Genomic DNA, 25,797 nt, shown 5'->3' on the forward strand with positions numbered 1-25,797 from the left:
TTTAACCTTAAGACAATACACACATTAATCCACGAAACGGAAAATTAAGTGACTTTTCAAAATTTCGTCAGCTTGAGACGCCGATCAACATTTATGGCAAGGCTGGCTGTTCCTAGAATAATTGAAATAAGCATACACATGTATAATATACACACATATACCTGTATACCCTGTTGCGGTCACACGACTGTTTAAAATTGTTTACGAGTTATGATTTAAAACACGTACAAAGTCGGCCATCAGATTGCAGGTTTAGGAAGTGTGTCCACTTCTTTAGCGTATTCCATGCGGCAGATATAATTTTAATTGCCGCATTTGCTATCTAGTTTCTAAACAGTTATTTGTATTATTGAGGAAAACTATGTCAATACTTGCATAAGCTTAATGAACGTTAAGACATGTTATATATTTTTGATATAGCAGAGATAAAAATTTATCTGGTCATGAATTTATCATAAAGGAGCGTTTGCAATGTAGCCGGGGACCTTATTTTTTTATTAAGATTAATCATTCAAAACATATTGATAGATGACCAAAACATACCGCCTTATCTAGAATTTCAAAAAACTTCCTGGTTCACCTTTACATTACAAAATCGTTTAGAAATTTTTTTTTTGAAAATTATGAAAGTTTGACATGCTCCTAAAAACTCTGTGGATGAATTGGACATTCCTGACTTTTATTGTAACTAAGGGCTATGGTAAGTAAACATTTCTTTCGTATATAATATACAACTCTGAACGTAAGCAGTGTTTGTTTACTTTCGCTTTATTTCATAAAAATGCCATGCTATTCCTTGCATTGGATATTGTCAATTATATATATATATATATATATATATATATATATATATATATATATATATATATTATATATATATATATATATATAACACTGAATAGAATCAACAACACTAGGCATCTTTAAAGTGTCGGATGTAATATATAGATACTAGGCCAGTAAACTGAATATATAAAGCACTAAAAATAGCTAACGACACGAACAATAGAAATTGTCAAATTTTCGGGACAACCCGTCCCTTCTTCAGGACCAAAAAATAAATTACATGAGTAAAAAACAAAGAAAACAAAATCTAAAGCTACTACTAAACTACTTTAGAACCTATGAAAAAGAATAGCTACATTATACACATCATTTGTTCACATTCTTAAAGAAGGTTGTGATACTGTCGCCAATCGCTCTAAAGTAATCAATCGACTGCCAACTTCACGCCTATTTAAGTTAATTAGCTAATTAAAATTAACGTCCGAGTTAATAAATGAAAATTTGAATCCCCGTTGTTAACTCGTACGGCACTTATGTTATAGACTTGAATTTTGATTAGAAAGAGATAAAATTAAATAGAAAATAAATAAATAAATAAAATTATAAAAAAAATTATTAACAAATAAAAGGTAGTAAAGGAACTAATAAATGAAAGAGGCGCAGTTGACAGATTTGATGAAATTACTATGTGGGTGTCAGGTGATGTATGGCTATGAGACGTTCATTTTAGTGAAGTCCATTTGTTTGTTCATGCCATCAGGTCTGAATGATTTGAGTCTGTGCATCCAGAACTTTTCCTAGCTTTTCCTCTCCGCGTCTGTCCAATTAGGATTATGGCCAATAACCAATACTGCCATGTCTTATCATTTGTGGCCACTTGTATTAAAATGTTCTCCGACGGGCTCCTTGACTTTTTTGGTCTTTATGGTAGAGCGGAGATATTTTAAGACTTTGTAAGTGTACACCCAAAACCCTGGAAAAGACCAGGCACGAACCCTTCCCCTGGCAGTACAAGTAGCTCGGTACGTTACAAGATCAACTTGGGCTCACTGTGTAAATGTTAAGTCACATGTCATGGTGCTCTGTTTCTTTTTCTGTTTGTTGTGAATTGATAAAATATTCGGTTTTATAAAAAAAGTCTTGATTTATATCAGTTAATCAGTATCTCACATCAGGGATGGGGTCAATTACAATGGAAAGTAATTAATTAAATTACAATTACTTGCTTAGATTCTTCAATTAAATTACCATAACCATTACAAGAGTTTTCAAATGTAATTAATTAAATTACAATTACTTTGCAGAAGTAATTAATTAAATTACAAATTACATTTTCATCAAAATTTACTAAAACCATGATTTATCTACAACACATAAACATTTCAGGAGGTATGTCTATAATATGAATAAAATTTCCTCATAATCAAAAAAATTTCACTATTTTAGAATTTGCTAACTACTCTGATAAGTTACAATTTTTGGAAAGAAAAAATATTTTGGTTTAATTGTTTATTTCAATACGCAGGCACTGGTAGTCACAATATGGAGGTGTCCCATACCACCTTGATATTCAATTAACATTTAAAAGTCATATACCCTAACCTACACCTATAATGTCAACTAAAATACTTCCTGCATGCAAAACTGTTATATGAAAACTTTCCCCTTTGCATTTTTAAGGTCTTCCGTTTCCAACGGAAGACCTTATAGTGATTGTAGTGTTTTTTCTTTGTTTCTTTCTTTTTTTTTTCCCCCTTTTTTGTCGGCAGAATTTCTCAGAGATGGCTTGATAGATTTCCCTGAAATTTTCAGGGATGAGAGAGAATGACAATATCTCGAGCCGTTTTTTAAATTTTTTAAAAATTCATCTCCGGTCGTCCGTTTCCTGTCCCGCATCGAAAAACCTTGTTCCCTCGAGATCTCAGAATCGGCAAGCCCTTGGACATCCAAACTTTGTGAGATGATAGACCTATAGTTGTAGATGTGTTTAAACTATTTTGTTTTGTTCGGCGTAACTTCCGGTCGTCACCGGAAGCACTTTAAAAATAATTATTTTTAAGCATTGAATTACTTTTCCATATAATAAATATATAAGTACAAATCTATACATAAGTTATCTATGCGATATTATATCAACAAAAAAATTCTACTTCCGGTGAGATAACTCAATTATCTCAGGTAGCTTTTTTAAACCACATTTTGTTCCCACGAGATCTCAGAAACTAAAAGTGATCAAAGCAAGGAACTTTCACGGATGATAGACATTTGATTGAAGATGTGTTTAATCAGTTTCATTTTGTCTTCCGTCATTTCCGGTCCACACGGGAAGAGTTCAAACAAATCAAGTTGTTTTTCAGTTTAACTGTTTTCATTCGATAGTTTCAGTTACTTTGATAAATAATAATCTGAGATAGGCAAGTAAACATGAAATAATAAATTAAATTTTCATTGAGCACTTCCGTTTGTCCGTTTCCTGTCCCGAGACTAAAATCCTAATTTCGACGAGATCTCAAAAACGGTGACGACTTGAACAACCAAACTTTGTAGGATGATAGACTTATACTTGTACATGTGTTAACGCTATTTTGTTTTATCCAGCGTAACTTCCGGTCGACACAGGAAGTACACCGAATTTTGATTTTTTTAAAAATATGTTAGTTATTTAGCATAGGATAACGTTTTAGCTACTTCCGGTGAGAACTCTTAAATATCTCAGGTAGCCTTCTTTTTAAAAAACAAAGTACCCACAAGAGCTCAGAAACTGTGAGAGATCAAGACAAAAAACTTGTATGGATAATGAACATTTGATTGAACATGTGTTCAAGAGGTTTCATTTAGTCGTAAGTCACTTCCGGTTCTCACTACGAAGCGTTAAAACAAAAGAAGTTTTTATTTTTAACTTTAGATTTTTTTAAACATTTTACTCAATGTGATGAACAGTAAAGTATCGTAGGTAAATGTACTAAAATATGTACTTTCAATTTCTTTAATCACTTCCATTTGTTCGTTTCCGGTCCCGAGACAAAAACCTTTTCTCAACGAGATATTAACAACAAATTAACAAAAACTTGAACATACAAACTTTGAGGAAAGACAAAACAATGTATGAAGATATGTTTATTATGTTCTGTATGATCCGGCCTAACTTCCGGTCGTCATAGGAAGTACTCCAAAATTGACATTTTGTCTTTTTGTTTTGTTTATTTTTGGGGGAATCCCTGTACAGTCAATATTATATCCATTTTCTGTTTACAAGATAAATGGATGTTTTGTACAGATTAATACTTGAGGAACGGAAGACCTTTTTGTTGCTATAGCAACAAGAGTCTAGTTAAACACTATTTTTTTTCTTTGTAAATACAATGCCAAAGTACATGTTGCAGGTTAATCTCAGGTAGAGTGCAGACTTTAATTGTTATTAAAACACAATTCACACCTGTTGTTCTCTACCTAATTATCAAAATGTTAGCAATAAGGGAACACACCCTGTGGACATGTTAGGCACCAAAAACTTAACACCCATTTGAAGCCATGCATTTTAGCACTGTGTATTTAAGGCTATCAATTACAAAGCATGACTTGATAGTTTCTATAATTTTGATAACACTGATTTTGTTTGTAAATTAAACAATGATGTTTTAAACTAACTCAGGACAATTGACACACTAATTATTCTAATAAGAAGGAAAACAAGTTTTTTTTAAGCAAAAACCAATCATCAAATACATGTACCGAATTAAATTTGGGAAACTTATCATTAAATATTGAATCACTGAAAAAATCCATTTTGAAAAATATTTAGTATGATATATATAATAATAGTTCAATGCTTTTTAACTACTCTTCGAACTTGACCTTGTACCATTCTTAGTGTGGGGAAAAATGGGTAGTGGACAGCTTGATATTTATATGTACATCAGTGTGTAATTGAAAGTAATTGAAAAGTAACTGGAATTACATGCCTTTTTTGAAAGTAATTAATTAAATTACCATTACATGTAATTGAAAATTTGGCCAATTACACATTACTTTCAATTACATCAAAATTTGTAATTAATTACACTCAATTACCATTACAAATTACCATTACCCCATCCCTGTCTCACATACTAATTAACTTTAAACAAAATCAGTCTTGTAGTTATTAGCCTTTAGCAGGTAGATCTCGGAAGTACATACAATGTAGTTAATATCAAGATAATGTAGTTATTAGCCTAATGTTAACAAACAAGTGTAAGTGTAAAAAAAATTCAAACTGTAGTACTTCCAGTTCTCAATGATTCTTGTATACACAACTTTTGTATTTTTTTTTTTAAGTAGTGTGCAAATTAATTCCTTAACAGATGATTTATCAGCGAATAAGGTCGCACGGCAATACAAAACATTCACTGGTTGCCAGTCGTGTGATGCTAATAACGCTGTTGATAGAGACATACAAACCTGTGCCAGGATGGAAGATATTGGAACTTCCGCGCCCAATAGGAGTACCTGGTGGTATGTAGATCTCGGAAGTATATACAATGTAGTTAATATCAGGATACAGTTCAAGGACTATAAAGGGTATAGTAAGTACTTAAACAATCAACATGTTTTTATCACAAGGTCATAATCGATAAAATTTTAACCTTAATTGAATTTGGAAATCCATTTGTACCTATAAGATTTCCCATTAACAGTTATCATATTTATCATTCATACCCTTTTTTTAATTACTTGATACATTAAAAACATAAAAAGAAAAGTTAAATCAAAACACCTGACAATGCTGAATTAACCTGTGTTAAAAATCATTTGATGTTGATTATTTCAAATTCATTATTCGCTCCTTCACTTTGTTTATCGTCATAAATCATTTAAAAGCCACGAGACAGAGGGGTCGTTTTGCCGGGTTTTCCTTGTATGTGTCCAACACAACTAATCGACATATGGGACACCTGTGTTACAAGGACGGACCTCAGCTACCTCCCCTAGATTTCAACACAAACTGTATAACACATGGACGTTACGTTATCTTTTACAATGAAAGAATACCTGGAACAACCTATCCTATTGGTTATGAAGTATCGCCAGTTTTTACAGAGCTGTGTGAAGTAACAGTTACAGGTACATACCTATCTTTATCCCCTTTTCAACTGTTTTACAGACAATTTAAATAATTTTAAGTATTTTAAATATATTTTATTCAATTTTTCACCATGATATTATCAGCACCTATATACTTGTAATCTGTAAAAAGGTTGTTCCTCTTCTGACGTTTATGGAGAAAACTGTGATAAAGTCTGTCCAGACAACTGTCAGGAACGTAGATGTGATATCATTAACGGAACCTGTTTAAGCTGCACACCTGGATGGCTAGGAGTACACTGTGACAAAAGTAATTTATAAAAAAAAAAAAAAAAAAACCCTGAATCCACATAATGAAGCTCTTCATATTTTATTATCAATATATTTTAATATTTTTAACAAAGCATGCCCTGCAGGACAGTTTGGTCTACAGTGTGAATCAAAGTGTGTTGGACATTGTAAAGACAGCGTCGGTTGTAATCACACCAGTGGTTTGTGTGACAATGAATGTGGTGATGGTTGGACTGGATCAAACTGTACAAAAGGTTCCCAAAATATTCAACAATATTAACAGTATTAACAAAACATTGTTTATAAGCAGATTACATAACAATTTAATGCATATTTCTATGCATATGCAATTCTAAACACATTAACAGTAATTATTTAATGCATATTATTTATGCATTAAAGATCAAGATAGAATTTACAACTTTAATTTTTTTCATTTTCTGTTAAAGCTTTCATATGTTTTTTTATTTCAATATCAAAAAGTTCATAAAAAATACATTACGTGTAATAGAACGACCGGAAATTGCGACACTGGCTGCAATTTTGGGTATCACGGAGAACTGTGTAAAACATGTTTGATAGACGCCGATTGAATTATACTAATATCTTGATTGATTGATTTTTCAAATTTAAAGATTTAATATTCTCAGGTATTATTGGATAAAAACACTTTCGAATATAAATTGACTTTGAAGTACTTTGTCTGCATATCTCTAAAGTCCAATGTACCAAAGCACTGATGCAATTTGCGAAAAGCTACCCATTAAGCGTGCTCCAGACTTGCATTGACTGTACCAATATACGATAGGGTTCTCCTTATCCGATGCATCGAACTTTACCCAAAAATAGTAGGATATTTATGAAATGTTTTGATGTTGTATACGTGTGCTCAAATCGTATATATGTGGATAAATTTGTGTCACGTGTTCAGGGCTTTGTTATTCATGAGGTTAAGACGGATCAAAATTTGTTAAACACCTACTTTTACTATAGAGACAAGAACTTTTTAATTAAAAAAAACACATGAACACATGAGCGTTTCAATTTCTTTCTTTCTTTCTTTCTTTGTGAATGATTAATAAAAATATTTTCATTGACCATATTTACGATAACTTGAAAGAGCAATGCGCTCATACAGAATAAAGTATCTCAAAATAAAAGTGTGCTTTAAAATTTATAAGAAATCGATGTGAACAACATACCCCTGCTGTAGTATTCGAGGTAATGCCCAATTACACTGTCGTGAATTCAATAGTGAATTTGAATTTAAAAGACCTCAATGTTTGAAGGCATAATATGTAGAACATTATGAGGTATAATACGTAGGAAATCTTTAATTTGATTCTTTTAAATTACGAGGATCGAATTTCGATGATCAGAGGATTCATTCTTTCGACGGTTCATTTACATTACTTCTATTGTATGACGATTGTTGTCGCTCAAAATAACGTGACGCAAATAAAATTTATTATTATATGATTGCTTAATCCCTAGCTCTCTGATTGGATTATATCCAACAATCCTGAAAAAAAAATGGAATGTTATATTCACCAGCACGTGACCTTGGAAGTCATTAAATAATTTGATTTTCTCTACAATGGACTTAAACTAGATCATCCGTTGAAATACCGCGCTTTTCATTTTGTTTAGGTATTGCTTCATAATTAACATTTTCGCCTGACAACACTCAATTTGACATTTCTGTATAAATCCGTAGCTGAATAATACAATGAAACAATTATTGTTGTTTTTACGATCAGTACGATTCGCCTTTGGCTCGATTAATATTGTACTTCTTGGGTAGCTAAACCAGTGTATTGACCTCAAAACAGCAATTATTGTATAATAGTTCGAGTAGGTATGTTATAATTTTGAATTCTTTATTACTATAATACGCTAATGCCAGCTCATTACTACCGTAATACAATACATACTTTCAGCACATGCATGACTTCTACTTCTATGTTTAACTGTGTTTTAAAAATAACCAAGAAGATGATATTTGGCTTTAATGGCTCTTTAACGGAGAGGCTGCAAAAGAAGATACAGACATTTTAGTTTGTTAAGCCAAATGCCTGTTTTAGTTCCCTTCAATGAGATAGCAAATATGAATATCTATAACGATTAAAATGTAATGTTGAATACAGGTTGTGTAGTTGGAATGTTTGGTAAAGGTTGCAGCAACCAGTGCAGTGGAAACTGTCTAGATAACAATCCATGCAATTCAACAACTGGGCACTGTGATGATGGATGTGATTCAGGATATGTAGAACCTTTTTGCAACAAAAGTATGCGTGTTTTCAATTTTTTATTATTTAATTGATTAATTACATTGAGTTTAAAATCAATATATCAGATTTATAATCAAATGTTTAAGGATATATAACTGAAATTTGCAGAGTGTAAAGTGGTAAAATAGAAAATATATAATTATAATTAAAATTACGTTTAAAACGTCGTTTATTATAAGTTTATATAATATGTTGTAATTGCTGACAGGTTGTGAAATCGGAACGTTTGGTAAAGATTGTAGCAATCAGTGCAGTGGACACTGTCTAGATAACGGTCCTTGCAATTCAACAACTGGGCACTGTGATAGTGGTTGTGCTTCGGGATATGAAGAGCCTTTCTGCAACAAAAGTATGAATGTTATCAATTTTTATTTTATCAATTAATTCATTGCATCATTGCATGCGTTAATTAAGGAGGCCGACTTTAGTTTTCATTGCGCACGGTTTTTTGCATTCTAATAAAATACAGTGTATATATACTTTTAATGATTTTTTTCTATAATTATTATTTATAAAATTGAACACAACGAACAAAATCCAGATAAAATATGTATATTACTTACGGAAATTTTATTTCTTACACGATTTTTCCGTTGTACGATAGGTGAGTGTTGCCATCGTGCTTTTATGACGTAATGATAAAATGTAGCTTTTTAGGTATGCGTTATAAGAAATAACATTAAAGAAAAAGCAAACAACTTACGCCATTGAAAATCTATATGCAGAATAATGCTATCCTCGGGACCATTCTTCTTATTTTTTAAAAGGAATCCAACATTCTAATCTACATTTGTAATATTCCAAATATATAGCAAAATATTCTTAATTTTGATACTTTGAGATAACGCCCCACTAAAAACCAGGCGGTAGAATTAATCGTCTTTCATTTTTAAGGTAGAAAATGATATTTCTAATGACATATTACATATTACAATTTGAGAAAAAAGCTATTGTAGATTTTTTCAATTTGCTTCGAATTGCGGAAAATGATAATTTTCCTATAGTAAATGTACCTGTATTTTAAGATGGTCCATAAAAAGAACCAAACGTGCGATTTTCTTGAAACTTTGCAAATAAACTAGAGTTGGTGTAAGTTACATATGGTAAAAAATATGCTTTTGTAGTTTTTCCACAAAAAAACCCAAATCGACATCCTGAAATGAAACTTCATCCCATTAAGATCACGTGTATATACTTTGAAGTCTTAAGATCAATGGGTTTTTACCCTTAAAAAGCAATAAGCAATTCTCTGACTATTTATTGATTTGCAAAATCACAAAGAGATTACTGCAAAATATTATGAAGACCTTTTCGTTTCAAAATTATTTTAATCAATAGAGTTTGAAACAAGTTCTGGGAACAAGTAATGCATATACGCCAAATATGTCTACTCTCTTAGATAAAGATCTGAGGCTTAGGCTATAACTTACTTGATATATTTTCATTGCTTATGAACTGTTTTTACGATTGTTTTAATTCATTTCATTTACCTGGAACTATCTGATAATTTAACAATAAGATGTAATTAAATTGTTTTTGCTAAGACTTCATAGATAAAACACTATTATTTAGTAGGTTGCTCTATGGATGCTTATGGAATGAATTGTAGTACGAAATGCAGCAAAGGTTGTATAGACAGAAAATGTGACATGAACTGTACCAATGGATGCACATTTTCAAATGAAGGACCAAGGTGTGACAAGAACAGTTAAGTGCATCAAACGATTTTGTGCAACAACAAAAATGGATATACAAAAAAATTCTTTCTTCTAGAATCTTTGATTCTGCAAATAAATATCATACCTCAAATTATTTGTCACTTGTATCAAAAATTATTTGTGTCGAACCTGTGAATTTCCATTTATATTTTAATGATTTAATGATTTAAATTGAAATAATGATTGAAAGATAGCAATATTTGCATAGACTTAACTTCGATTAATATATTTATATTTTTTAAAAAAAGCAATCCGGTTGATTACTTTCAATTATTGCCAAAAAAAATGCCGTTCACTTAATACTAGTATTGATAAAACAACAGTACTCACGTGAAGAAAAAAGAGTAATAGTTGTAATAAGTAATAAAATGTTTAGATAATCAGTCATGGGAAAACAACATTTCTGCTTCCTATCTTGGCATCTGCTGATTTCTCGTTTTTCTTAATGTAAAATAATTTAATTTTTGTAGATTTAGAACCACAAACCGCTGATTCACACTTTGAAGTAGTTATAGGATCACTTGGAGCTGCTGTTTTTCTCTTAATTTTATTTGGTGTCATTTTGTATGTATTAAGGTAAATATTCATGCAACTTGCATATTCTATCATAATAGAATTTTATTTGATCATAATTTGTCCGGCGTCTGTCGTTGACTTTGTCCTCATCTTTTTCTTAATACTAATATTTTCAAAGCCCCCTGAACTCATTTCAATGAAAAGCGACTCAAAATATCTAAATAATAAGGATTGCCTTCACTCTGGATTTGATTTTAAAGTTTATTATCAGAAGTAAAATATTGTTTAAAGAAAATAACAGTTTTATAAACAACTGTCGATTTTACTAGATATATTCTTAATTTGAGGAAGATATGCAATTACAAAGAAAGATTTATATTTGATACAGTAAATTTTGACTATTATTTTATTTCACTAAATAAAGTTTTTGATGAAATACAATCGCAAAAGTTCAGTAGGGGGGGGGGGGAGTGTACCATTTTAAATTCTTTTGTGTTAATATAATATCGTGACTGTATTATTTCAGATAATATGCAAATATGAAACCAACAAATAAAGACAATATGGGTGATTTTCGACAATGAATTATTAGTGTGTAAAATTTAGAAAATGATGAAAGGATCTCAGAATACATTTAAGTCTTTAACTTCGATGTTGAATTAATATAAATACGTCAAACTAAAACCGCAAAATTTTACTGTTTTCCACTCTCGAATTTGTTCCTTGTGATAATATTAATGGAAAGAAAAACTTGATAAGGGTTTATGATTTTGAGGGATTTTTCGATGAAAATTCAGAGGTCATAGCATAAAAAGTAGCTAACTGGCGTAGTTATTTGAAAAAAAATAGCACCCAGTAGTAGGGCTATAATGTACAATAAGTTATTTTTCGTTCTTACTAGTGGAATAAGTAAACGTAATCCTTTAGAGAATTTTAATTTTTTTTCAAAGGATTATGACAGTGATGCAATTCATTTTACTTCGAAGTTTTAAAATTCTAAGTTCCTAAATTATGATAATTATTCCTATGCAAGTACTAGAGCAACGTTTATGGAAATAAAGAAAGGGAAACAAATGTAATTTTAGAACTGATTCCAAAGTGAGGGATATAACATCTAGTCATCAACTTTAGTCGATATTTCATTTTTAAAGCAATTTGAAAGCCATTGGAATATATTTAACATTGTCTATACAAATATATTGAGTTTTGGATTTACGTTACAGGCAGAGACGAAATAAAAGTAATAAGGCTGATGAAAGGGATGAGACAATGGGATTTTCAGCAATGGATGAAACATTGATCAAAAGTAGATGTCTATGAATTTGTAATTTTTTAAAACATATGTATAATTAAATATAAACTATTTTTAAGAAATTGTTAAATTAATTGTATTCAATCTACAGGTAAGGAAAAGCCAGTTGTTAAGGCCGGAATCCAAAATGACGTTTCAAATTCAAATACGAAAGAAAAAAGTAAAAGATTGATATCAAAAGATTCTCAAAACTTGAATGGTTTGACAAAATATCTTTTTGAAATCAAAAATACAAAAATGGAAGAAGAATATAAGGTGTGTTGAACAAGATATTAATATCCAGCATATAGAATTCCCATAACTTAATAATTTATAGTTAAACGTTTGATGAATTAATTCATTAGATACAATTATACAGGCAATTCCAAAAGGAGAGTTACACTCATGCATTGAAGGGAAAAGACAAGAAAATAAATCCAAAAACAGATATACTACAATCTTTCCATGTAAGTTTGTTGGTGACTTATTGATTAATACATTTTTCTTATACTTGTAATCAGTTGCTTAGTATCTATTCATCATAAATTAGAACGTGATATGACAAACGTCGATCAATATTTTGAGGATATATTTTTCAAAGATGATCACTCTCGGGTTGTTCTCCGTTCCTCTATGACTGAGTCGGACTACATTAATGCCAACTACATCGAGGTTAGTTGACGTGTAACATCGTGTTCATTTACTTAATAACAACAGAAGGTTTTAATATTATTACCGTTTGAATGTTTAAAACATGGATGTTTATTTATCTTTGTGGTTTTTTTTATAACAGGATGTATTTGGAAAAAAAAAGTACATAGCAACACAAGGTGAATGATTCCGAAAACTAGAAAACATAATTATGCCTTTTCCGATCAAAAGACAGATTTTTTTTTCTAAATATCATTGTTTTAATTAGGACCAAAGGATAGAACAATCGCTGATTTCTGGAGAATGGTCTGGCAAGAAAACGCACGAATCATCGTTTGTCTCACAAATATTAGTGAAGCCAAGACTGTATGTTTATTTTTTATAAGTTTGAAACAAAAGAGATATAGTCTGTGTTTTAGTCATGAAGATTTAGGGAATATATTGTTTAAATTGTTGCATTGTAAATGTAATCTAAGTTTTTTGTAATTGTTACTCTAGAAAAAATGTGCTAAGTATTGGCCGGACCTCAATGATAAACACATGGAAGGGGACATCAGCGTACGCTGCCAGAAAGAACAAACCTATGCTGAAAATGTTGTCAGACATCTTCGAATAAAAAACAACTCAGTATGTAAAACAACTTTATTTGATAGCCTTTAATGCTTTTTAGAGACTATGTCGAGCTTATAGTTTGACTATAGAATAAAAATTAATGTCACAAGGATTGAATTCTCCGATGATTTTTTTCTTTTATTATTCTCTTGAATGTTTTTATTTTTCCTCTCGGTTTTCAAAAACAATGAAGTATAATTACAAGTTTTTCACATACGTATGGATTTGCGAAGCTTATAGACTACCTTACGAATAAAAATCAAGTTGACTGAGACATGATCTTTGGAATATAAAAAATAGCATTGTAACAGGGAATAAAGTTTAAAAAAAAAACAAAGAAGTCAAATCATACTTTTAGAAAAAGATGGTTTCAATTGAAAAAAAAAACACTTTAAAAGTATAGAACATGCCTCTTTCGTCACGATCTTGTTTCTAGTTACAGCGATCAGAATTAAGGTAAAAGATAATATAAAATAATTAAGTAATGAATGTTTGAACATGTTTTGCATATTGGACATTTGTACACTCTTTGCAGCATGATATGTTTCGATTGTTTTCTCAATACATCATGGTCATTATGACAGCTAATCATCTAACTGTATATCAGTTCATATTCATTCGATTGATAGAAAGAAAAAGAGCAAGAAAGATAAACACTCGGTAAAAATGCAGTGAAATCTCGTTATGATTAATAAAACTGCTAAAGCAAATAAACAATTTCTAATTCTTACATGATTAATTCAAATTCTAATGTTTGAGACCATGTTTGTATGAAAATATAGCTCTTATTTTCAATTGACTCGACAACAATATTAGCATTGTTAAACTAAACTGATACCGAATCAACCTTTTTCTGTTGTGGCAGCATGTCTATTGCTCGTTGAAAATGGCGTGATGAAACCTTTCGTATTAAAAATTGTATGGCAGAAAAGCAGAACAGCTTTTATAGTGAAACACTCGTCATTCATGTCGTGTGTGAATGTTGTGCAATTCAAGAAAGCAAAGAAGAGGGCATTATCCTCTACATTAATGAAAATGTTTGCAAGAAATTTAGACTCACATAGTATTAGATCTGATACCGTCAAATTGGTTAATTACACTTGTGTCAATGATGGCCATTGTTTTTTAGATGGGTTATTTTGCTTATTGGCATTTTTTTTTTACCATTACAATTTACTTTTCATTTCTAAGGAGAATACAGAGCGCGACGTGTTCATGTTCCACTACACACAGTGGCCAGATCACGGGGTCCCAGAACCACTCAGTCTAGTGGTGTTCCATCGTCACGTGATGAAAACTGTAGAGGATCATCCAATGGGATACATTGTGGTACACTGCAGGTAATTTTCTCGTAAAACATGCTCCTACATGGATATACTTAGATGGTTGTTTGCATATCTTATGACCGTGTCTTAATGTATTACTCTATTCAAACAGTGCAGGTATAGGTAGGACGGGAACCTTTATAGCATTAGATGCCCTGTATAAGGAAGGGGAGAGAACTGGAAAAGTAAATGTACCTCAGTATGTAGAGAAGATGAGGAATGACAGGATGAATATGATACAAGGGGAAGTAAGTAACTTGTAATTATTTGATATCGGTGAGGAATGTGGGTAGATCATATTCAAATTGATGGGTTTTAAAATTTTATTGATATATAATACCAGAATATTTGTTTGGTTTAAAGTGTAAAAAGTATCCCTTTTAAAGAAATAATTGGTATGAGATATTAATGAGCAGCATCATAAAATGTTTTTAAAGATTTATTTTTGCTAAGATAATGAAGAATTTTAATTTTTTTCACCAGGATCAATACAAGACCGTGTATATGGCGTTACTTGAGGCTTTCAGAGGACGACTCCGTGCTGTACCGGTAGATTTCTTTCTCAAGGAATTTCAGGATCACTCTTGTTACTTGAACCACGGAGACGTCTCCAAAATATCACCATTTGCTGTGGAGTTTGAGGTACATGTACCTTGAAATAAAAGTAATTTGACAGTCTGTATCATAAAACTGGACTTAAAGTTCTGAGAAACGATTTGAGTAAGACATTCATTTTGTCATTTTGGTGGAAATTGCTTTTTTGGTGTGTGCTTATTTTTTGTTTTTGGAAGATAAAATGTGTTTATTTTAGTCTAAATCAGTGTATAGCCAATTTATAAGTGTGTGTGCCGATATTTTACAAACTAAATTAACTAACCTACTTTTTAAATTGCGTTTCTAACATTACTGTATCGCTTTTAGGAACTGTTGTCCTTTCGAAAAGTGTATACACATGAGGATTATAAATCTGGAATGTCGAACATTTCAGCAAACTATGTTCCAAGTGTTTTACCAGGTAAGTTGTCTGCTTCTACTGTATGCATGGTGTGTCAAGTTCATGGCAAGCAATAAATAATCTTGAACTCTTTTTCACTGTTTTCCTTGTTCAACAATCTTTACTCTTCTTCAATGTGGGTGTGATCCTTATATCTATCGGTGATCTCATCGATATGTTTGATGATATGTTTGTTTGTTTGTTTGTTTGTTTGTTGATATGTTTGTTGATGGTTACTAGTACTTCTCACTCATTATTTTGCATGTTTCATATGATTGCAGTTGAGAGATACCTATGTCCAATCACAACAGAAAGTCTATACTACAACGCTGTCTGTTTACAGGTATAGAAATATACAATTATCATACTTATACTTGTTTCCTACCATATCGCGGGTTCTATGGTATCGCGGTATTTCTGTTCACGTATAGTAGCGCGCGCTGAAAATGACATTTGACGTCGGGATATTTTTAGACATAGAAAACAGAGACACACTGAACATCACTGAGGTATATAATAGCTTGACATTAGTTTCTGGAAATATTTCTGTATTGATAGATTTTTTGACAAAATGATTTAACTACCGCGATATCATAGGACCAGCTCATATAGTTAAACTAAATAATACTTTACTGAATTATATCTGGCTTTACCTGCCTCCAAGTACCATAGTATATAGTGCTAGTTTTCTTGAGCAAATTCAAGCATTCTTGTTTTTTGAAGAGGAACAACCACAATCACCCCCTATATCTACGAGATGACAATAAGATTTTTACTCCGACTGTTCTTAGTAAAAAAAATAATGATCCGTTTAAACATTATTTGTTAATCTGCATGTGTTGATAAAACTTTCAAAGCAAGAACACTTGGAAGTGTGTCTCTTAAATACTTAAAATTCATTAAATTGCAGTCGTTTACACGATGTGACCGATTCATCAGTGCCCAGTTTCCTCTACTGGATTACACAGAACACTTCCTGACTCTTGTGAAGACTTACTATACATGTACCATCGTATCGCTGTATCCTCTAGGGGAAGTCAAATCAGTACAGTCTTGCATTCTTTAAAGGAAAATGGGTTTTTGTATACTTTTAAAGAAAAAAGCTACTATTACAATTTCAATAAGTATAAACTAACAATGATCATATGATTAACGTGTCTATACTGCATGCAGTAATCAAAAGATATTTCACATCTCATATTGCAGACTTCTCTTTGGCTACCAACAAAGAGTCAACAAAAAACTGTTGGACCTTTTACCATCAAATTGGCTGAGAGTACACAGGCAAAATATGTGACCAAGACTAACATTACGTTACAGCAAAAGGTTTCTCAAACATCATACTCAGTTATACATTATACTAGTAAGTATCAATAAAGAGTGAACAAAGAATATTATAATATTGATCCTTGTCAATCTTTACAGGGAGGCAGCAGCATGCGAGTTGCGGTTCTGGAGTGTAGAGGGTGGGAAGATGAGTATGACGGCAAGAGTAGAAGAATACTGATTGACCTTGTTCAAGAGGCCAAAATAGAGGAAAGGACCCATCCTACTGGGAGAATACTTATACTCTCCAGGTTTGATATATTAAAGCATACGCTCTTTCGTTAATATCATAAACAAATCCCAAAACAGTGATTCGATACTGTTTAGTATCTGTTTTGATATGTACTTTAGTAGAAGAGTTGATTCGTCCAACTTAATGCCCATCAGAGTAGCAAAAATAAAATTATTTAAGTTGTTTACAGCGATGGTGCTAAACGATGTGGTCCATTCTGTGCTGTATTTAACGCCCTAGAACAAATGATGATTGATGAAGAAGTGGATTTATTCACAATTACACGACAGCTTCAGACACGGCGGCCGGAGTTCTTGTCCAGTCTGGTAATATCAAACGGTTTTATACATTTCAGCTGTCATGTATATTCCATTTCGTTATGTTCAGAAAACCTGTGATGCAATTAATTTCTGTATTACATATTTGATGGCTGAAATCGAACATTACAGTCAATATCACAGCAAAGGCGTTTCTGAATAGTAATTAATATAATGGGTTCGATATTTAAATTGAATCAAGACAGCAGCATATTTGTATTAATAGGTGTATCATTTGTTTTTTCTTTTGTTTTAGAAGGAGTATCATTGTGTTAACTATATTGTTTTTGTTTTAGGAGGAGTACCAGTTTTGTTTTGACACGATTTCAGACTACCTACAGAATGACACTCTGTATGCAAACATTTAAACTTTTTGGAAAATATTTCGGAGTGTTATTCAACAAAACAATTTCATTTCGTATTCAGAATCTAGTACATTTATACAAGATTCTGGAACAGTCTGTGATGAAGAAATAGTTTTCCTTATACATGTATTTTATACAACAGTAGAGTTTTTCAATCGAAATGAAAATGGTGTTGTGTTTACAAGCAGAATTGTGTTCTATTCATTTATGTAAAATAATATCTGATCATTGAATTAATTGAGATGAACTTAGCATTTGTCTTTAACTTTTAAACTTTGAATAATTTAATTCAATGAAAATACATCCTAACTGTCTCATGCTGTTAAGTTCACATTTTAGAAAGTATCATCTTAGTTACACACCATTATTGTATATTTAATTATTAGTTGTTAAAAAATGTAGTTGTTTATGTGCTTATTTGTAAGGTGTTTTTTATACCCCCCGCAAACAAAGTTTGGGGGGGGGGGATATATAGGAATCACCTTGTCCGTCCGTTCGTCTGTCTGTCTGTCTGTCTGTCTGTCTGTCTGTCTGTCTGTCTGTCTGTCTGTCTGTCTGTCTGTCTGTCTGTGCAATCGTGTCCGGTTCATATCTTTCTTATGGAGAAACATTGGAAGTTCTTACTTCACACAAAGATTGCTTATGACCTAAGGGTGGGTCATGACCTTAACGCAAGGTCATTCGGGCAAGGTCAAGGTCAAGGTCATGAGCAGAAAAAATGCTAAATTCGTGTCCGGTCAATATCTTTCTTATGGAGAAACATTGGAGGTTTTTACTTCACACAAAGATTGCTTATGACCTAAGGGTGTGTCATGACCATGATCTAAGGTCATTCGGGCAAGGTCAAGGTCACTTGCAGAAAAAATGCAAAATTCGTGTCCAGTCCATATCTTTCTTATAGAGAAACATTGACATTGGAAGTTCTTACTTCACACAAAGATTGCTTATGACCTAAGGGTATGTAATGACCATGACCTAAAGTCATTCGGGCAAGGTCAAGGTCACTGGCAGAAAAAATGCAAAATTTGTGTCCGGTCCATATCTTTCTTATGGAGAACCATTGGAGGTTCTTACTTCACACAAAGATTGCTTATGACCTAAGGGTGTGTAATGACCATGACCTAAGGTCAATTGAGGAAGTTCAAGGTCATTGTTCCATATCTTTCTTATGGAGAAACATTGGAAGTTCTTACTTCACACAAAGATTGCTTATGACCTAAGGGTGTGTCATGACCTTGACCCAAGGTTATTCGTGCAAGGTCAAGGTCACTGGCAGAAAAAATGCAAAATTCGTGTCCGGTTCATATCTTCCTTATGGAGAAGCATTGAATGTTCTTACTTCACACAAAGATTGCTTATGACCTAAGGGTGGGTCATGACCTTGACCCAAGGTCAATTGAGGAAGTTCAAGGTCATTGTTTCGAAAATGCTAAATTTTGTATGTGTCATTTCCTGTATAAATGGAAATATTAGAAGCTAAAATTTGACACAAAGCTTGCTCTTCTCAGGCCACATAAAATAATTTTTAGATTTTCATCCCCGTTTTTCTGAAAATGGCCTGCACCGATGAAATTTTTATTTGGAAAAAAAAAATGTGTGGAAAAAATCATGCTCAGTATACCAATAATTCAAAATGTTTAAATATTAAATGGCTGCTTGACATGTGGATTGCTTTTGATTCGAGTTTGATTTGAGTCATAGTTGTTAAAGGAAGGATGCAAATGTCCTCATGCATTAACAGTTAACTTAAAATAAAATGGAATTAAAGGATAGAAATTGGTTTTGTTTACTCCTATTAGCATTAACAGTTTTAAAAAATAAAGCAGTTGTTATTTATAGAAAATGATCAGTGAAATAGATTCATCCAATATTTTCTATAATAGCAAAAATACACGCGTTATGATTTTTTTTCTTAGCGGGGGTATAAATTGTGAGCTTGCTCACAGTACCTCTAGTTTATTGTTGAATTTAGTGAATATTGTTAGAATATCGTCAATTGTTTTCCACGTAATTTCATGTCAAGCAGAACATAAATCCCTACATTTTGCATTAGTACTGACATAGTTTATGTTTGTTAATGATTGTTTTTATCAAATTGATTATAACCGAATCTCTTATTCGCTTCTATAAATTTATTTATGAAATTATTTTTGTATATTTTTATATTTGCCTTGTTTTGAGATTTAAAATCTACAGTGTTTTAAATAATTTGTTTGAAATTTGTAAAATCTGCATAAAATTCTGTTTAATTAATAGTTTATACAATAAAATACATAAGAGCTACATATAATAAGATACTGGCTTTCATGATAAACCCACGTACCTTGTCTGTGTGTTGATTTTCCTATTGAATGGATACTAGATAGTCAGAGAACATAAAGTGATATTTGAAATGTAATTCAAACTAGATGCTGTCATTAGACAGTAATACCCGCACAAAGTGTTTGCCCCTTAATAACACTGTTTTGTACCAGTTTAATTAAAAATGAAGGCCACATGCAAGTTCGAATTATAATTTTCATACTTGAAGGATGAGATCCCTTCCCATATGATAATAACACATGAGCAGCACTTTATGTGCAATTTGGGGTTGAACTGTTTGCATGTGAATTTTAAGCTACTCAATAATTTTAACTTTTCATGTCATAGAAAGTATACTGGTCTATATAATTATTCCAAACAAAATTAAATTATGCCCGCTCTCCGCAGCGGTTGCCGGCTTTAGATTTGCTTCTGTGTGCCTACATGTACATAATCGTGTGCACTGATTTAGAAAAGGGGTGGGAGTGATGGGTCCAGACCCTCCCCCAATGAAAATTCATTTATATCACTAGTTAAATTACCAAAAATAGACCTCGGACTCCAATGCCCTTACAGACATGTAATTGCTGTAACCCGTAATTGCTCTAACACGTAAGGTTACATTATTTTGAGGAAAAATATTATAGTTATACTTTATTGTTTATTTCAATAGGAAGTATACATCACAAATGCAGGTGTCCTGTACCACCTTAAAAATGTTATTTTCCTCATAAAATAATGCAAGGGGTTTTGAAGAATAGGTCATAAAAATACATGCATGTTACAAATAACTGATCTTTGTCTGAAGTTATGTAAACAATAATTTAACACAGGTCTACATGTCTCAATTGCGGATACTAGTTTTACCCAGCTCTTCGATTATATGGGTTTCAGGTGGTATACATACATGTATGTGTTTTTCATATGCAAAAAAGGTTTTGAAGAATAGGTCATAAAAATACATGCATGTTACAAATAACTGATCGTTGTCTGAAATTATGTACACAACACAGGTCTACAGGTCTCAATTGTTGGTACTAGTTTTACCCAGCTCTTTGATTAGATGTACATACACGTATGTGTTTTTCAAATGCACAAGAGGATTAGTTAACACGCATAAACATGTGTTTTGTGGTGATCAGCTAAAGGGATTCATATTGTGCTCTAATTGGATTATCATTATGATGTTGACCAATTTAGGTAAGAATAATACATGTATAGTGAGTATTATAGAAGCACAATATTTTGAGATACCCGGTATGTACATAAGTATTACTTTCACGTCCTAAATAAGTGACCCCCCTTTGCTCGCATAATGTATCATCATCTATTAATATTTAGATAAGTTTATCATCGTCACCTATCCTATCGCATTTGTAAAGTTTCTGTCATTTTAATTGCAAAAATTATTTTTTCATTTGTTAGACTTACAGTATTGAGTTGACCCCATATTGACCCTGTAACAATTCCGTATTAAATTTCTGTATTACATGTATAAGTAAGTGTAGAGACTTATCATCTTTATATTAGTTATAATAGGAAGGAAGGGGTCTTTCTTTCTTAATGTATTATAATGCATCGAATACAATGTAGGCCATGACCCTATGGGATTGTTCTGACACCATGAAACAGGAAAATACAAAATATCTTCTTATGTCATTATGATGCATCAAATGCTGTAAAGTACATGACCCCCAGGTGTTGTCTTCACCCCCCCCCCCTTTTTGAAATAGGGAATGATGATAGACTGTATATTTTGATAACTTTTGAGATCCTCATCCCTAAACCATATAATTTTATTCTTGCTCTTTGTGTCATTGCGCATCAAATTGTATAAGGTTATGCCCCCTTGGAGACGCCCTGATATTCTAGAACTAGAAATAATAACGTATTTTATCTTATTCATATGTAGTGTTTGATCCATGTGGGTAATTCCTAGCCGATGACCCTGCTTTGTTTAGGAGACTTAACAATTGCCCCAAATAGGCGAATACACATGCAAATAACATTTTGTTTATTTTTTCTCAAAAATTAAATGAAGCAATTTCAAAAATGGATCAGGAGATATAAAAATTGCACTCAAGAAATGATTTAAAATTTGCTACTGTATACATGTAAGAATGTATTTTTAGAACCAGGTTTGATTGGGGGGGTGTGGATGTGGAGTATAAATATTTATAATTTAAATCATTTATTGTTATTTATCTTAACCTGTTGATGAATATGAGTTAGTGATCCCAAGGCAGAAATATGACTTCTGATCATATCTCAATAGATAATTTGTCAATTATGCAAGGTGTAATGTGGTGGGGTTTTTTTTAAGAATAACATTTTTTACCAGTTTAAAAAACTTTTTAGACCCCAAATTATATTTTGATTTTTATAGATCATTCAAAAATGAAGAAAAGTGTAAATGTAAGATTATTTTCATTTTAAGCATAAATAAATGCAAGTTTTTTAAATTTCATTTTATCTATAATTTGAGGAGGAATACATACTCGGATCCAAACATTTTCCAGGGGGAAGGGCGGTGGATGATAGTTTATATTTATTTGTGTTTGTTTGGGGGTGGTGGTTCCAAGTCATACATTTGACAATTTTTTGATGTAATTTAAAATAAGTAAGCCATACTACAGTCATGAACATGAATAGTATAGAACAAAAAACAAACTAATACATATATATATATATATATATACGTGTACGTAGGAAGTATTACAAAACATAGTGGATAGATCTATATCTGGGTTTTTAAATTGAATCATTTATCATGTACATATATTATTGTTTCTTGTTCAAGGCATTTCAGATGGTATGTAGGTCATGATCCCAAGTGCTCTTCCTGAAATTATCAAATATAAAAACCATAGGGATTCCCACCTTAATCCAAAGATATTATTCCTCCTCTGGTCATGGTGCATCATATCATTATGGTATATAAGTCATGACCCTAAGGGGTCATCCTGACCCCTTTAGAATCAGAAATTGTCAATTATCTTTAAATTATTGATGTTTGATGATCCTATCTCTATTTAATCTTTATTATTAAGTCTCCCAAATGAAATTGAACCTTATGGGAAGAATCGTAGAAGAATCGTTTTCTATTGAAAACGGACAAAGATAATAATATAGGGTTTTCATAATCATATATTGACTGTTACTGGCAAATTATAAGGTTTGTTAGATCTGACTCCTGGGGTTATCCCCACCCCCTAGAAATTGGAAATTACCATATATCTCATAAACTGTTATATTCATGACCCCTAAACCATATATATATATTCCTTTTCCTTATATCAAGGGGCATCAAATGTTATGTAGGTCATGGGCCCTGTGGGTGATTCTGATCCCCCTCGAACAGCAAGTCCCTTAATATTTTCAAAACAGTTGAGATCCCCACCCTTAAACCATATATATTCTTGTTCCTTGTGTCGAGGAGCATCAAACGGTATGTAGGTCATGGGCCCGGGGGGTGGTCGTGACCCCCCTCGAACAGGAAGTGCACAAATATCTCGAAAATGGTTGAGATCCCCACCCCTTAACCATATATATTCTTGATCCTTTAAGGTAAAGGGCATCAAACGGTATGTAGGTAATGGGCCTCAGGGTTAAATTTAATTTTTCAAAACCGTAATGCCCTATAGAACAGTCCCTATGTGTCTATCCATATAATCATAAGAGGAGTTCTAGGATCTTTGTTGTTGTTTTTTTTTAGTGATAAATGTCAATTTTCTGCTACTTTTTGACTCCCTGGATGAAATTTAATTTTTTTAAACCTTACTACACATCTATAGAACAGTCCCTATCATATCCCAAGATATGATGTGTCTATCCATTAAATCATAAGAGGAGTTCTGGGACCTATGTTTTTTGGAGTGATAAACGTCAATGTTTTGCTACTGTTTGACTCCCTCGATGAAATTTAAATTTTTAAAACCTTATTGCACATCGATAGGACAGCCCCAATTATATCCCAAGAGATGACGTAGCTACTCCAAAAGTTGTAGGAGGAGTTCTGGGAACCACACTTTTCTGCAAAAAAAAAAGTCATTTTTTGTTGCCCACTGATCCCCTTAATAAAAAAAAAATCTTGAACCTGAGCACACTTCAATATGACACCCCCAATCATATTCTAGAAGATCATTTGGCTACTGCCAAAATAAAATGACGTTTTTTAAACCAGTTTTTTTTTTGGGAAAAAAAACCACGTTATTTTTCAGCCATTAAATGACCCCTAGGACAAAATTGAAAATTCCGAAACCTTATTGCGCATATATAGGATACCCTAATACATATTCCAAGAGGTGATTTGTCTACTGTTGAAAATGTAGGAGGAGTTCGAGGAAGAAGGTTTTTTGTGAAAAAACGTCATTTTTACCAATTATTTGACCCCCGGACCTACCAGAGAATTTTTGAAACCTTTTAACAAAACAACATGACACCCCAAATCAAACTCCAAGAGTTCAGTTTGCTGGTTTATAAGATGTAAGAGCAATTTGAGAAAGTAAAACGTGACAGACGGACGGACGGACGGACGGACGGAACAGGGTAACAACAATATAACCGAACTTTCTTTAGAAAGTGCGGGTATAATAATCATCTTGACTATATCGGCACAGATCAAGTTTTAAAAAAAGAACACGGCATTGCTATATCGGCACAGATCAAGTTTTAAAAAAAGTAAACTTTCATCAACAAAAAGAAATCATAAAAAAATGAGACGAATTAAAAATGTAAAATTCATAGGGTTCTAATCCAACTATGCAAAATTCATATTGTTGATTTGTATAGTTAACATACGCTCTAAATTGACGTTTTATTAGTGCAAAAGCTGCTAAGAGGTTGTTACAAATGAGGTCCATCACTAGATACCCGTCTTCAAATTACAGGTGAAATTTTGCAAAACAATTGTAAATTCACGAGATCAAACAGTTTCAACTCGGGCACATTCATTGTTACTTAAGGCATAAAATCAAAGACACAGTCAAAGAAGGTCATTCAGATATCAGATGTCCATTTTGAGACAGCTCATGTAAAGCTAAAGCAGGTGCAAGTGGTTTTGAAAATTTTTTAAACAGTCAGTTATGGACAGCCAAAGATTATTACATTAGAAGCATAAAAAAACATTAAGAAATGTCCAGTACATGCATTGTTTTACTATTTAAAACATTATCGCCATTCTGCTGGCCCTCTTTTCCAGTTTTTAGAAGGTTGTCCGGTGTCTTATTTCTTTGTGCCAAAAAATTTAAATGAAGTGATCAAAAATATTGGGTTGGATCCAAAACAATATAAGGGTCACAGCTTCAGAATTGGTGCTGCCACTCATGCATCTAAGGTTGGTTTCTCGGAAAATGCGATTCAGAGTATTGGTAGATGGAAGTCTGATGCTGATAAACGATACATTTGGCTGGGTTCATTTAATGTTGCACTTGACCAAGAAAAATAATCTATATTATTCCTGGGTATAAGTTGGTTATCAGCTAGATAACATAATATAACTAGTTCAGACGAAGTCTGCTATCTGCTCTGTTGATTGCCTGTGAGGGGTTTTTATTACAACCCCTTCGAAATGGTAGGATCGTTTGGAGTTCAGATCAAGTCTGCTACCATAAATATGATATATACAACTTACATTGATAGTAGTTTAGATCAGGTCTGCTACTATGTCTGTCATCTTGAAATTAGATCATGGTTTTTACTTTTCCCCAGTTTTCATT

General features: G+C 32.3%; 1 protein-coding gene across 1 annotated transcript; it reads left to right on the forward strand.

The window, feature by feature from the left end:
* The first annotated feature begins 569 nt into the window (after positions 1-569).
* On the forward strand, positions 570-19,378 carry LOC105319189 (receptor-type tyrosine-protein phosphatase epsilon). Its single transcript, XM_066066474.1, has 26 exons — positions 570-700; positions 5,130-5,351; positions 5,647-5,889; positions 6,023-6,160; positions 6,255-6,395; positions 8,289-8,429; positions 8,641-8,781; positions 10,005-10,139; positions 10,621-10,726; positions 11,890-11,972; positions 12,070-12,233; positions 12,337-12,424; positions 12,559-12,629; positions 12,751-12,787; positions 12,877-12,974; positions 13,107-13,235; positions 14,412-14,560; positions 14,658-14,793; positions 15,029-15,187; positions 15,467-15,560; positions 15,821-15,882; positions 16,450-16,584; positions 16,746-16,865; positions 16,965-17,116; positions 17,288-17,423; positions 17,711-19,378. Exons 1-26 carry the CDS (start codon positions 637-639, stop codon positions 17,780-17,782), a joined length of 3,216 nt encoding a protein of 1,071 aa, XP_065922546.1. The 5' UTR covers positions 570-636; the 3' UTR covers positions 17,783-19,378.
* The last annotated feature ends 6,419 nt before the right edge of the window (positions 19,379-25,797 follow it).

Source organism: Magallana gigas, chromosome 7, assembly GCF_963853765.1.
Source record: "Magallana gigas chromosome 7, xbMagGiga1.1, whole genome shotgun sequence".
Lineage (NCBI taxonomy): Eukaryota > Metazoa > Mollusca > Bivalvia > Ostreida > Ostreidae > Magallana > Magallana gigas.